The sequence below is a fragment of the Haliotis rufescens genome, unplaced genomic scaffold, assembly GCF_023055435.1.
Source record: "Haliotis rufescens isolate VD_foot unplaced genomic scaffold, xgHalRufe1.0.p SCAF_66, whole genome shotgun sequence".
NCBI classification, from domain to species: Eukaryota; Metazoa; Mollusca; class Gastropoda; order Lepetellida; family Haliotidae; genus Haliotis; species Haliotis rufescens.
In genome coordinates, this window is record NW_025964357.1 from 1,784,634 (window position 1) to 1,800,261 (window position 15,628).

General features: G+C 41.6%; 1 protein-coding gene across 7 annotated transcripts in view; it reads left to right on the top strand.

Moving 5' to 3' along the window:
* Positions 1-14,938, top strand: part of LOC124113706 — a 67,558-nt gene extending 52,620 nt beyond the window's left edge. For 4 of the 7 annotated variants that reach the window (XM_048387111.1, XM_048387112.1, XM_048387110.1 and 1 more), the window contains 2 exons: positions 107-1,422; positions 1,921-2,495. In XM_048387111.1, the coding sequence (XP_048243068.1) occupies positions 107-1,422; positions 1,921-2,107 (1,503 nt within the window). In that variant the 3' untranslated portion in view covers positions 2,108-2,495. Of the gene's footprint in view, positions 1-106; positions 1,427-1,920; positions 2,496-3,971; positions 4,038-5,665; positions 5,759-11,098 lie in introns of those variants that run through there. The other 3 variants (XM_046474190.2, XM_048387113.1, XM_048387114.1) reach the window with 3 other exon arrangements.
* Positions 14,939-15,628: the final 690 nt, after the last annotated feature.

Sequence of the window (15,628 nt, forward strand, 5' to 3'; positions counted from 1 at the left end):
ACATATGTTGTCATAGAAATTTGAATACAAACTTGTTTGTTTATTATTAATTCAGCTTATTCAATATTCAAACCATTTTGAATATATGTATTATATATGTTTTTAGGACTTTGAGGAGATACAGTTCAACCAGGAAAAGGCTCAGAGCACAATCAAGGAGCTGCGAACATGCCTTGAGGAAGTGAGACAAGAAAGGTCAAAGTTGTTTGAAGAGATCAATGCTCTCCATGCCAGCAATCAGAAGTCCAAGGTAGCTGACATCATGAGTCACTACACAGAGAAGGGAGCCTGTGATGAGGTGGAGAGGGAAATAAGAAGAGTGACAAGCAGTCAACCTTCATCCAGACCTTCAAGTGCAGGCCGCTCCCGGACTTCAAGTATGGGTCATTCATCAAGGCCCAACATGAGTAATACTCACTCTAGAAGGTCCAGAATTGATGACTACATTTCCCCAAGTCGTGAAACCATGGACTCTTCATCTCGAGCCCATCGACGAACAAGTACATGGAATAATGAACTGGAATCCACTCCTGTGAAGCTCAACTCTTCCCTGAACATGTCAAGCACCCTTGATAGTAAAGACACAGGCTACAGCACAGAGGATATGATGAAGTCACCAGGTGTGCCATCATCATTCCGGGAGATCTACCCACACCGGAAAGTCCAGTATTACCGAGACAAGCAGAGAGAGTCCTTGGTGTCCCCAATTCCCTTTGTGGACTACTCAGATCTGCAACAGTATCCAACCAAACTCAATTATTCTGATTATGATGCAGAGGACACATACAGGATTTCAAGGAATGGCTCTGGTGATAATGGAAGTTTTAGAGAAAGTTTACTTCAAAGGCAGCATCAAGATAATCTTCACGGAGACAACTACACTGACGACTTGAATCGATATGAATCTAGTCAGAATTATAACACAGGGAGAGACATGATAGAGACAGTTGTTGAGTCATCATCCACCAGGTACCAGCGGCCAGGGACAGAAGTCTCAGACAGGCTCTCTCGGAGCATGCAGGAGACCTCTCGACGACCTCACCATGATCGGAAGGAGCCGTCAGACAGACTCAATGTGTCACTTAATTCAGTTTATGACATGCGTCAAAGGAATAGTGTGAGCCCAAATTCTAAGAAAGGGATCCTAAAAAATGTGAAGATAGAACATTTAAACCATTTACGAGAGAGAAGCTGTAGCCCTGTCCTCCAGAGATGTGGCCGGTCTCATTCACCACCAACTAAATTGTCACCTAGCAAGAATGCTGCCATAGAAACAAAGTCGGGTCATGGCAAACCAGTGTATGGAAGGTCATCCAGTGCTCGGCGCTTCACAGGGAAACTGACAGAGGAGCTTGATGGAGGAAGAGAGTCCAACCTGAAAGCAGGCTACACTCGAGCACAGTCCTGGTACCAACTACAGCTGTAAGTATTATACTGTCTGTTAGCTGTCATACATCTGATCTGGACATTAATAGTTGGATGTGTTTCTAGCTTAATAGGCAGATTTCAGATGATTTGCAGTCATTATTACTACAGTTAGTAATGTCTTGTTAGATACCGTGGGTCATGCCTCAGGTATTTGGGGTAATTCTTGTCTGCATGTTAACATCCACTAAACTGATCAAGTGGTAAATGTAAAGGAATCTGTAGACTGCTCAAGGCTTGAACGTGTTATTGCGCTTGTAAATAAGATCTAATACCTTGGTGTGGGTAATGAAAAACTAATAGGTTTGGAATGAGTATTAACCAGCTGATAGGAAGTATGGCTCCATCAAATTAATCTGAAGTTGACAAGTTTGGGCTGGCTACACTCACTGTTCTCTCAAGCTGGAACACCACTGTCATGTATTACTTGAGGAAACAAATCCAGGTTGTCTGCATGGTTCACATTTTACACACACATCCTGCTGGTGTTACAAGACACTGCTGGTTGTACAAGACATTGCTGGTGGTTCAAGACACTGCTGGTGGTACAAGACACTGCTGGTGGTATAAGGGACCGACTGGTACAAGACACTGCTGGTGGTACAAGACACTGCTGGTGGTTCAAGACACTGCTGGTGGTACAAGACACTGCTGGTGGTACAAGACACTGCTGGTGGTATAAGGGATGGACTGGTACAAGACATTGCTGGTGGTATAAGGGACGGACTGGTACAAGACACTGCTGGTGGTATAAGGGATGGACTGGTACAAGACACTGCTGGTGGTATAAGGGATGGACTGGTACAAGACACTGCTGGTGGTATAATTGACGGACTGGTACAAAACATTGCTGGTTGTACAAGAAATTGCTTGTGGTATAAGGGACCGACTGGTACAAGACACTGCTGGTGGTACAAGACATTGCTGGTGGTACAAGACACTGCTGGTGGTACAAGACATTGCTGGTGGTACAAGACACTGCTGGTGGTACAAGACATTGCTGGTGGTATAAGACATTGCTGGTGTTACAAGACACTGCTGGTGGTACAAGACATTGCTGGTGGTATAAGGGACCGACTGGTACAAGACACTGCTGGTGGTATAAGGGATGGACTGGTACAAGACACTGCTGGTGGTACAAGACATTGCTGGTGGTACAAGACACTGCTGGTGGTACAAGACATTGCTGGTGGTACAAGACACTGCTGGTGTTACAAGACACTGCTGGTGGTATAAGGGATGGACTGGTACAAGACACTGCTGGTGGTATAATTGACGGACTGGTACAAAACATTGCTGGTTGTACAAGAAATTGCTTGTGGTATAAGGGACCGACTGGTACAAGACACTGCTGGTGGTACAAGACATTGCTGGTGGTACAAGACACTGCTGGTGGTACAAGACATTGCTGGTGGTACAAGACACTGCTGGTGGTACAAGACATTGCTGGTGGTATAAGACATTGCTGGTGTTACAAGACACTGCTGGTGGTACAAGACATTGCTGGTGGTATAAGGGACCGACTGGTACAAGACACTGCTGGTGGTACAAGACATTGCTGGTGGTACAAGACACTGCTGGTGTTACAAGACACTGCTGGTGGTACAAGACATTGCTGGTGGTATAAGGGACCGACTGGTACAAGACACTGCTGGTGGTACAAGACATTGCTGGTGGTACAAGACACTGCTGGTGGTACAAGACACTGCTGGTGGTATAAGGAACCGACTGGTACAAGACATTGCTGGTGGTACAAGACACTGCTGGTGTTACAAGACACTGCTGGTGGTACAAGACACTGCTGGTGGTATAAGGGACCGACTGGTACAAGACACTGCTGGTGGTACAAGACACTGCTGGTGGTGTAAGGGACCGACAGGTAGAAGACACTGCTGGTGGTACAAAACACTGCTGGTGGTATAAGGGAGGGATTGGTACAAGACACTGCTGGTGGTACAAGACACTGCTGGTGGTACGAGACACTGCTGGTGGTACAAGACATTGATGGTGGTACAAGACACTGCTGGTGGTATAAGGGACCGACTGGTACAAGACACTGCTGGTGGTACAAGACACTGCTGGTGGTATAAGGGGGGATTGGTACAGGACACTGCTGGTGGTACAAGACACTGCTGGTGGTACAAGACACTGCTGGTGGTATAAGGGGGGATTGGTACAGGACACTGCTGGTGGTATAAGGGGGGATTGGTACAGGACACTGCTGGGGGTGTAAGGGAGGGATTGGTACAGGACACTGCTGGTGGTACAAGACACTGCTGGTGGTGTAAGGGAGGGATTGGTACAGGACACTGCTGGTGGTGTAAGGGAGGGATTGGTACAGGACACTGATGGTAGTACAAGACACTGCTGGTGGTGTAAGGGAGGGATTGGTACAGGACACTGCTGGTGGTAGGAGGGTGGGGGGGGGGGGGGGGGGGGGGGGGGTCCCCAACTAGCTATGTGTTGGCTTTGTTTGCTTGTATAGTGCAGCCCAATGCAGTAGTGTATACTGGAAAGGTTATTGACTAATGTATAATTGAAAACAGAAAAGCAAAAGAATCTGGCAATGATGACAAAAACAACCGAATAGCTGAAATTACTGACAAATTGGGGTGAGTATTGTGTACTGGTGGTATGAGTATATGTGATCTGTTTGACCTGCTGGCTTCCTTCTTTCCTTATTTGCATAGATTAGCTAGTATTGCCTCTGTCCCTTCACTAGTTCCAGGAGCCTCCAGGCCTCCTGCAACCTATGCTTGTCGTAAGAGGTGACAATAATGGATTGGGTGGTCAGGCTTTGTGACTTGGCTCATTGCATGTCAATTTGCTCATAATACCAATCATTGATTTGTCTGGTCCAAACCCTATGACTTACAGCTCTTGATGATATAGCTGCCATACTGCATTAATCAACATTCACTGACTTGCTCTGTTATTGATAACATTTCAGGTAATCAACATTCACTGACTCGCTCTGTTATTGATAACACTTCAGGAAATTTGAATATCATTTTTTTGTTAAACAATAGGAGTGTGAAGAGGCATATAAGACCTGTGTATGTCACTGTCCAAGGTCAGGGTGGTGGGGTAGCCTAGTGGCTCATTGTCCAAGTTCAATTTTGGATGCTTGTTCATCTGTATTTCCTCCTGTTCTGCCTGGAGTGTGATGATCTGGGACCATGACACTGTGTGTTCTCTCCTCTTACAGACAAGTCACCACTGTTTTCAAAATCTGTATTCATGTCTTTTTCATATTTTTTAGATGTGACTTTCTGGTTTCCCTTTATTATATATTTGCTATCTACTAATTATAATATTTTTTACTAAACAAGACCTAACTTGACTTTCAAAAGCCATCTCCTTTGATATGCTTGTATGTTTTACATTATCTGTGAGTTAGGGAATATAATATGTCCACACCAGTCCTTAATTGTGAGAATGTTTGAAGAATAGAAATTTGTTTATATTTTTCTTTTTGTCATTTGGGACTTTCATTTTGAGAGGTTTATTTGGAAATAAACACCAAAGCAACAACATTTTATATATTTTATTTGTCAACTTGTCATATTGTTCAAGATATGTCACATGAGACTTCAGTTTGAAAGTTATATTTTCTATTCTGCATAATGAAATGTTGGGACTCATATTAAGTAGTATTACCTTTTGTTTTGACTGCATCCGAGGTATGGTATATTGTGTGGCTGTGTCACTTCTCCCCCTGTCTGCACTGTCTGGCAACACCTGAACACAACAAACAGCCTAAGGGAAGCCACTTTATTTCATGAAATGCAGTCATTTTCATCGCACAAAACCCAATGTATATATACAGCATCCTAGAAGTACATTGATGAGTGTCTGATACTGGTAGTGTTGGAGGTGTGATGCAGTCTGTGTGCTGACCGTGGTGACAAGCATGTACTCATGTTGATGTTGGCAGTAAATACAGTAATTTACAACACACTGTTTACATTAACATTCCATATTGATGACATAATAGTTGGTCTCTTACCCATACTACCCATATCTCTATCTGAAGTTGGGATTATTGAATGAAGAAGTACCATTTGAACAGTACAAATATGTATGTAATTTGGACCCTAATATATATTGCAATATATATGACAATACAGCTCTTCATATGGAGATATATTGCTATAAGATTTATGTGCCAATACCTGTGACTACCTGGCTATGTCTGTGACACTGTGATCCGTGAACGTCATGCTTGCCTCTGTTGCAGCCTGGAGCCCACAGTGTTGAGTGATGCCCAGAGGCGCTATGCTGACCATCTCATCGAGAAGTATACAGGGCAGAGGGCGGACCTGATGGACACGTAAGCAGTGTGGTACTCAACAGGGGAACATATCATGTTATACCTAGAAGGTCAACAGGGAGACATATCCTGTTATACCTAGGAGGTCAACAGGGGGGCATGTCATGTTATACCTAGGAGGTCAACAGGTGACATATCCTGTTATACCTAGGAGGTCAACAGGGGGGCATGTCATGTTATAACAAGGTCAACAGGGAGACATATCATGTTATACCTAGAAGGTCAACAGGGGGACATATCATGTTATACCTAGGCGGTCAACAGGAGATATATCCTGTTATACCTAGGAGGTCAACAGGGGGGCATGTCAAGTTATACCTAGGAGGTTAACAGGATACATATCCTGTTATACCTAGGAGGTCAACAGGGGGGCAGGTCATGTTATACCTAGGAGGTCAACAGGAGATATATCATGTTATACCTAGAAGGTCAACAGGGGGACATATCATGTTATACCTAGGAGGTCAACAGGAGACATATCCTGTTATACCTAGGAGGTCAACAGGTGACATATCCTGTAATACCTAGGAGGTCAACAGCATGTCATGTTAAAACAAGGTCAACAGGGAGACATATCATGTTATGCCTAGAAGGTCAACAGGACAGCCACCATGGTCTAGTGGTAGAGTGTCCGCCCAGAGAGTGGAAGGTCCGGGGTTAGATCCCCGACCGCGTCATACCAAAAGATGTTTAAAAATGGTACTTGTTGTTACCCTGTCTGGCGCTCGGCACCAAGGGGCTCAAACAAGAACTGGTCGGCTCGGAGTCAGTATACTGTGTCTGAGTGGGGTATTCATGTTAAACTGCGGCATGGTATCTCAGTGGGCTAGCACTATAAATCGGCATCAGTCCGGACTAGAACAAGCAGCCACACAAACACACACACGTACATGCACGTCGCTATATAAGTGCAATAATCTTGGACGCGACGTTAAACCCAATTTCAACTCACCTAGAAGGTCAACAGGGAGACATGTCATGTTATACCTAGAAGGTCAACAGGAGACATGTCATGATATACCTAGAAGGTCAACAGGAGACATGTCATGGTATACCTAGAAGGTCAACAGGAGACATGTCATGATATACCTAGAAGGTCAACAGGAGACATGTCATGGTATACCTAGAAGGTCAACAGGAGACATGTCATGATATACCTAGAAGGTCAACAGGGGACATGTCATTTTATACCTAGAAGGTCAACAGGAGACATGTCATGATATACCTAGAAGGTCAACAGGAGACATATCATGTTATACCTAGAAGGTCAACAGGGGGACATATCATGTTATACCTAGAAGGTCAACAGGGGGGCATATCATGTTATACCTAGAAGGTCAAAGGGGACATATCATGTTATACCTAGAAGGTCAACAGGAGACATATCATGTTATACCTAGGAGGTTAGCAGGGAGACATATCATGTCATACCAAGGTCAACAGGAGACATGTCATGTTATACCTAGAAGGTCAACAGGTGACATGTCATCTTATACCTAGGTGGTCAACGGGGGGACATGTCATGTTATACCTAGGGGGTCAACAGGTGACATATCATATTATACCTAGGTGTTCAACAGGGGGACATGTCATGTTATACCTAGAAGGTCAACAGGGTACATGTCATGTTATACCTAGAAGGTCAACAGGGGGACATGTCATGTTATACCCAGGAGGTCAACAGGGAGACCTATCATGTTATACCTAGGAGGTCAACAGGGGATATGTCATGTTATACCTAGAAGGTCAACAGGGGGACATGTCATGTTATGACTAGGAAGTCAACAGGGAGGCATTTCATGTTATACGCATGTCATGTTATACCTAGTTCAACATTAGACATGTCATGTTATACCTAGAAGGTCAACAGGGGGGCATGTCATGTTATACCAAGGTCAACATTATACATGTCATGTTATACCTAGAAGGTCAACAGGGAGACATATCACATTATACCAAGGTCAACAGGGAGATATATCACATTATACCAAGGTCAACAGGGGACATGTCATGTTATACCTAGAAGGTCAACAGGGAGACATATGTTATACCTAGAAGGTCAACAGGGAGACATCACATTATACCAAGGTCAACAGGGAGACATATCACATTATACCAAGGTCAACAGGGGGACATGTTATGTTATACCTAGAAGGTCAACAGGGAGACATATGTTATACCTAGAAGGTCAACATGAGACATGTCATGTTATACCTAGAAAGTCAACAGGGAGACATATTATGTTATACAAAGGTCAACAGGGGGACATGTCATGTTATACCTAGGATGTCAACAGGAGACATGTCATGTTATACCTAGGATGTCAACAGGAGTCATGTCATGTTATACCTAGGATGTCAACAGGAGACATATCATGTTATACCTAGGATGTCAACAGGAGACATGTCATGTTATACCTAGCATGGCAACAGGAGACATGTCATGTTATACCTAGGATGTCAACAGGAGACATGTCATGTTATACCTAGGATGTCAACAGGAGACATGTTATATTATACCAAGGTCAACAGGGAGACATATCACATTATACCAAGGTCAACAGGGGGACATGTCATGTTATACCTAGAAGGTCAACAGGGAGACATCACATTATACCAAGGTCAACAGGGAGACATATCACATTATACCAAGGTCAACAGGGGGACATGTTATGTTATACCTAGAAGGTCAACAGGGAGACATATGTTATACCTAGAAGGTCAACATGAGACATGTCATGTTATACCTAGAAGGTCAACAGGGAGACATATTATGTTATACAAAGGTCAACAGGGGGACATGTCATGTTATACCTAGGATGTCAACAGGAGACATGTCATGTTATACCTAGGATGTCAACAGGAGACATATCATGTTATACCTAGGATGTCAACAGGGGGACATATCATGTTATACCTAGGAGGTCAGCAGGGAGACATATCATGTCAAACCAAGGTCAACAGGAGACAGGTCATGTTATACCTAGAAGGTTAACAGGGGGACATGTCATGTTATACCAAGGTCAACAGGGTGCAATATCATGTTATACCTAGGAGGTCAGCGGGGAGACATATCATGTTATAGCAAGGTCAACAGGGGGACATATCATTTTATACTTGGAAGGTCAACAGGGGAACATATCATGTTATACCTAGGAGGTCAACAGGGGACATGTCATGTTATACCTAGGAGGTCAACAGGGGACATATCATGTTATGCCTAGGAAGTCAACAGGGAGGCATGTCATGTTATACACATGTCATGTTATACCTAGTTCAACATTAGACAGGTCATGTTATACCTAGGTCAACAGGGAGACATATGTTATACCTAGAAGGTCAACAGGAGACATGTCATGTTATACCTAGAAGGTCAACAGGGAGACATATTATGTTATACCAAGGTCAACAGGGGGACATGTCATGTTATACCTAGGATGTCAACAGGAGACATATCATGTTATACCTAGGATGTCAACAGGAGACATGTCATGTTATACCTAGGATGTCAACAGGAGACATGTCATGTTATACCTAGGATGTCAACAGGAGACATGTCATGTTATACCTAGGATGTCAACAGGAGACATATCATGTTATACCTAGGATGTCAACAGGGGGACATATCATGTTATACCTAGGAGGTCAGCAGGGAGACATGTCATGTTATACCTAGGATGTCAACAGGAGACATGTCATGTTATACCTAGGATGTCAACAGGAGATATGTTATATTATACCAAGGTCAACAGGGAGACATATCATGTTATACCAAGGTCAACAGGGGGACATATCATGTTATACCTAGGAGGTCAGCAGGGAGACATATCATGTCAAACCAAGGTCAACAGGAGACAGGTCATGTTATACCTAGAAGGTCAACAGGTGACAAGTCATCTTATACCTAGGTGGTCAACGGGGGGACATGTCATGTAATACCTAGAAGGTCAACAGGGGGACATGTCATGTTATACCAAGGAGGTCAACAGGGAGACATGTCATGTTATACCTAGGAGGTCAACAGGGGATATGTCATGTTATGCCTAGAAGGTCAGCAGGGAGACATATCATGTTATACTTGGAAGGTCAACGGGAACATATCATGTTATACCTAGGAGGTCAACAGGGGACATAACATGTTATGCCTAGGAGGTCAATAGGGGGACATGTCATGTTATACTTGGAAGGTCAACAGGGAGACATATCATGTTATACTTATTTGGTCAACAGGGGACATGTCATGTTATACCTAGAAGGTTAACAGGGGGACATGTCATGTTATACCAAGGTCAACAGGGTGCAATATCATGTTATACCTAGGAGGTCAGCGGGGAGACATATCATGTTATAGCAAGGTCAACAGGGGGACATATCATTTTATACTTGGAAGGTCAACAGGGGAACATATCATGTTATACCTAGGAGGTCAACAGGGGACATGTCATGTTATACCTAGGAGGTCAACAGGGGACATATCATGTTATGCCTAGGAAGTCAACAGGGAGGCATGTCATGTTATACACATGTCATGTTATACCTAGTTCAACATTAGACAGGTCATGTTATACCTAGAAGGTCAACAGGGAGACATATGTTATACCTAGAAGGTCAACAGGAGACATGTCATGTTATACCTAGAAGGTCAACAGGGAGACATATTATGTTATACCAAGGTCAACAGGGGGACATGTCATGTTATACCTAGGATGTCAACAGGAGACATATCATGTTATACCTAGGATGTCAACAGGAGACATGTCATGTTATACCTAGGATGTCAACAGGAGACATGTCATGTTATACCTAGGATGTCAACAGGAGACATGTCATGTTATACCTAGGATGTCAACAGGAGACATGTCATGTTATACCAAGGATGTCAACAGGAGACATGTCATGTTATACCAAGGATGTCAACAGGAGACATGTTATATTATACCAAGGTCAACAGGGAGACATATCATGTTATACCAAGGTCAACAGGGGGACATATCATGTTATACCTAGGAGGTCAACAGGGGACATGCCATGTTATACCTAGGAGGTCAACAGGGGGACATATCATGTTATACCTAGAAGGTCAACAGGGGGACACATCATGTTATACCTAGGAGGTCAACATCTGGCAGTGCACCTCTACACAGATGAATAGAGGCTCTTTTTTAATTGAATAGTAATCACTCCATAAGACATTTTCATCAACTGTTTTCATGAATCTTTGAATTTATGTAACATTAATATAGCTCTGTTTGAATACACTTGTTGAGTTTCGGCAATATGTATGAAAATTCAGATATGATATCTTTGCATGAGTTAGCTATATTGTTTCTGTTTGTTTTAGGTTTTGATACTTGGATATTGACTCCCTGGAGCTGGTGTAATGCGACTGTGGCTCTCCACATGACTGCAGAGAGAGACAAGAGATTTAGTAATGAAGCATCGATTAAAACATGTATTTTTGAGAGATATGTCCAATCACTGAAACTTCTTTGTAATTTAGACGAGAAATAATTCCACCAATGAAGTAACAGAGAGTCTACTGTATGGGAACAATATGTACTGTAGCACTATCAGGGAAGGACAGATTGTGATGTCTGCTTCCTATGTACTTATAGTCAATTATTTCTCTTGGTTTTCGTTCTTAAAGGAGTGACTTGACGTGATAATGTGACATACAACATAGGTGCATTTAGAAATTAATAGATTAGTTTAAAAATTCTTCATCAAACATTGGGGGATTCAAACTCTCCTGGTGGCTCTTGCTAATTATGAAAATAGTTACAAACACTTTCTCTCCCAGGAAATGTTATTCTACAATTGTCTTTTTGTCCTCCAAAAGGTGAGAGAAGTCTGAAGAGACAATAGGTTTTGCATAATTTCTACAACAGACTTTCAATCAATAATTTGTGATAATTGGTTAATAGATAAAAGGTGCCTTTAGGAAATATTGTTGAAATACAGTACTTGAGTCTGTGTTACAACTGTAGCAGTATCAAAGTATTATATACCTAGTGTGATACAGTATTAAGAATACTTGACTACAGTCCTGTAGGATTATTATTGTTGTAAATCTGGTTGTGTTATTTTATTTCATTATTTTCTCTGTGATATTCAAGGAAGTGATTCCGTCCAATGATGATGCAGGTGTAAAGTTGTTGTGTTTGCTTTCTCAAAAAACTTTGTCAGGATACAGCTGTGATGGATTTCTTTGTATTTTGTTTTTTTCAAAAACTGTGTTTTCCATATTTGGTTATGAGCCAACTCCATCAGAACAACAGGCAGTTGTGGCCTTTCTTCACCTTCCCCACTCGGAATATGACAGATGTTAAGGCCATGAATTCTTGAAGCACCCTGAAATTCCTACAACATTTCTGCCTCTGATCAGGTAGTGGTGGAGAATATTACTATATACTGATCCTTTTAATTGCCATCCATTCCATGCATAAACAATAGTAAGATATTTTTGTTACTTCTGATATCATATGCTTTGGGTAGTTTTTTGCCATGTACACCTGTTTTACTGTGCCAGAAATGTTATTATGATGGAGATAATATGCTGAATTTATGATAACTTGATTTTAGAAAAGGTTTATTAATTGTTATGTGGTTGTACTGTATAATACCATCTATTTATTTGTATATTAGCATTGTGTGTTGACCTCCTATTATCTGTGATAATTGCTTAACAATGTACACAGATTTGGCATGGATTTAGCAATTGAAGTTTGGCAGCTACATGGTTAGTTGTAAAGAAGAAACTTTAGCTACTTTAAATGAATGTCAACTAAGTTTATACAGTTCCTTGTGATAGGACTTGTGTGTATGTGAGAGGGTTAGGAAGGGGTGTGTCCTGGGGACAGTGTGACCAGTTTCATCCTAAAGGTTACACAGAGCTCTGCAAGTGTGGGTTTGTCAAGTGCTGATTAATAATTTGGATCTAAACTGCCTCGGGAGCAGTATATATGTACGATAACTAGTCTTAACAACAGTTCAGGGACTGGATGTTACAATGTGACCACTGGTGTTTAGTCCATACTTGATTATTTACCCTCAAAGATTATATAGCTGTAATATTGTCTACTTTTGTGTAAAACTAGTGTACCTCTGACATCTGATATCAGTAGCTCTCCAATGGAAAACTTTGGTCTTAGGTGACACTTCTAGCTTTCAGCTACATAACATGTGACAGGTGTCACCTGAAGCTCTCACCTGTATAATGTGACCGGCAACACCTGTAGCTCTCAACTGTATAACATGTGACAGGCAACACCTGTATCTCTAAGCTACATAACATGTGTCACCTGTAGCAGTCACTTGTGTAATGTGACAGGTGACACCTGAAGCTCTCACTTGTGTAATGTGACAAGTGTCATCTGTAGCTGTCAGCTAGATAACATGTGACAGGTGACAACTGTAGCTCTCACCTGTGTAATGTGACAGGTGACACCTGTAGCTGTCACATGTGTAATATGACAAGTGTCATCTGTAGCTGTCAGCTACATAACATGTGACAGGTGACACCTGTATACATACACACCTCTGTATATCCAACAGTAGCAGTATGCTGTTTATCTTATTGACTGGTGCTGTGGGGTGTTTAGCCACTAGAGTTATTAGATAGGAATGTTTTGATCTTTCACATACAGTATTTAAAGGCACTGTTACTCTTAGAAATTCACAATTAAATGTGCCTAAAAGGTAAGGTTGTATATTCCCCTGATGTGTTGTTCTTAATAATTAAAATTATTTCCCTTTCATTAACTTCATTAATTCAGAAGTTGGGTTTAAGTTTGGTCTACAGCATCTTATACTAGTGTGATGCCTACCTTGTCTATTCATGATAAGTGTGCACATATTATCACAACTTAACTCAAAGAAAGAATAATCCACATCTGCATCATGCCAAAAGACATTAAAAGGTGGTACTTGTTGTTTCCTAATATAAGTGGATACAAGGACTTGTGGGTGTAAAGTAGTCGGTGTCAGAGTGGGGTAACCATGTTAAACCGTGGCCCATTAGTACCACTACAAGTAGCCACATGCATGCACGTTGCTATATAAGAGATATTTTATTGAATACAACCTTAAACACAAGTTTACCTGTTTCTGTTGACTGAGGTTTGTCAGAAAAGAACCTCATACAAATTACCCTGTGTTGGTACAGTCTTACATATAAGAGCTCTCATGGGAATGCAGTCTTTATTGATTAATAATTTCCAAATATAGGTTTGGTCATGAAGTATGTAGTTTTACACTTAGAACAGATAGCTGTTCGAAAGAATGTTTGTGTGGCCAGGTCACAGCTGAATGCCCTGATCTACCTGTCTGATGAACAAGTCACCAGTCTTCATTCTGAAAGTTTGTGATAAAACAACCTTGTCAGCTGAAGTTTCTTCACTGGTCTTTATGCTAACTGAAAAAAAAAAATATAGAGTTTACTTGTACAATAACAATTGAAGAAATAGAATTGGACAAACATTACATAGCATATTTTGTAACAAGGTAGTGTTTTGTAGCAGACTTGCCTTATAATGTGTTGTTGTAGCAGACATGTTGTATAATGTGTTGTTGTAGCAGACATGTTGTACAACGTGTTGTTGGAGCAGACATGTTGTACAATGTGTTGTTGGAGCAGACATGTTGTACAATGTGTTGTAGCAGACATGTTGTACAATGTGTTGTTGTAGCAGACATGTTGTACAATGTGTTGTTGTAGCAGACATGTTGTACAATGTGTTGTAGCAGACATGTTGTACAATGTGTTGTTGGAGCAGACATGTTGTACAATGTGTTGTTGGAGCAGACATGTTGTACAATGTGTTGTTGTAGCAGACATGTTGTACAATGTGTTGTTGGAGCAGACATGTTGTACAATGTGTTGTTGTAGCAGACATGTTGTACAATGTGTTGTTGGAGCAGACATGTTGTACAATGTGTTGTAGCAGACATGTTGTACAATGTGTTGTTGTAGCAGACATGTTGTACAATGTGTTGTTGTAGCAGACATGTTGTACAATGTGTTGTTGCAGCTAACCTGCTGCACAATGTGTTTTGGCAGAAATGTCAATGAAATATTATGGAAAGATTCTTTGATTGTACTTTATATTTTATGTAATTTGATAGATAAACTTCTGTGATATTGTATCAATGCATTGGATGAATAAAATGTACTTGATTATAAGTGTTTTGATGTATGTTTTCCTCCCACATGAATGTGTTTGGCTCTTTCAATATCATCTGTCCATACCATACATCAGGTGAAGCAAATCTATGTCTTGTCTAACTAAGCAGAGTGAAAGATGGGATATGTTTTGTACGAATGAAACGAACTAAACTGCATACTTAAGGGTATTCCGACCTGTGCCTCCGTCACATGCCAACAAAGTGAATCCTTACAACATGGAAGCCATAAACAGAACAAACACACAGAAGGCATTGTAAAGAAACATTGTGTTTCATGGTCAAGGTCACTGTTGAAGTGGCCTCGTAACCCTTGAGGGATATCGGAATGTTTTGATCCTGACTTATCTGGGTTTTTATGCTTATGTGTGACACATATTAATATTGTTGAATCACCTTTCCCAATTTGTCGTGCTTCTGTCCAGTAATTTTCTTGATAATTAACTTTAATGGTCTCCACCCCTTTGTATTGAAATGGAAAAAACTGAGTATAGAGCAGTCACTAAAGAATGTTGATGATTGGTTGCATGTTGTTTGGGAGGAAGCTACTCCATCCCATGCCACAGATAAACATTGGGTGAAAGAGTTACACACTAGGATAGTGAGTTCCATGATTGCGCGTATCTATCAAAGAGAAGCTAGTGTCCCGAGAACTTGGACGTGGTGATCTCCACCAGGGCAATACTCCAGT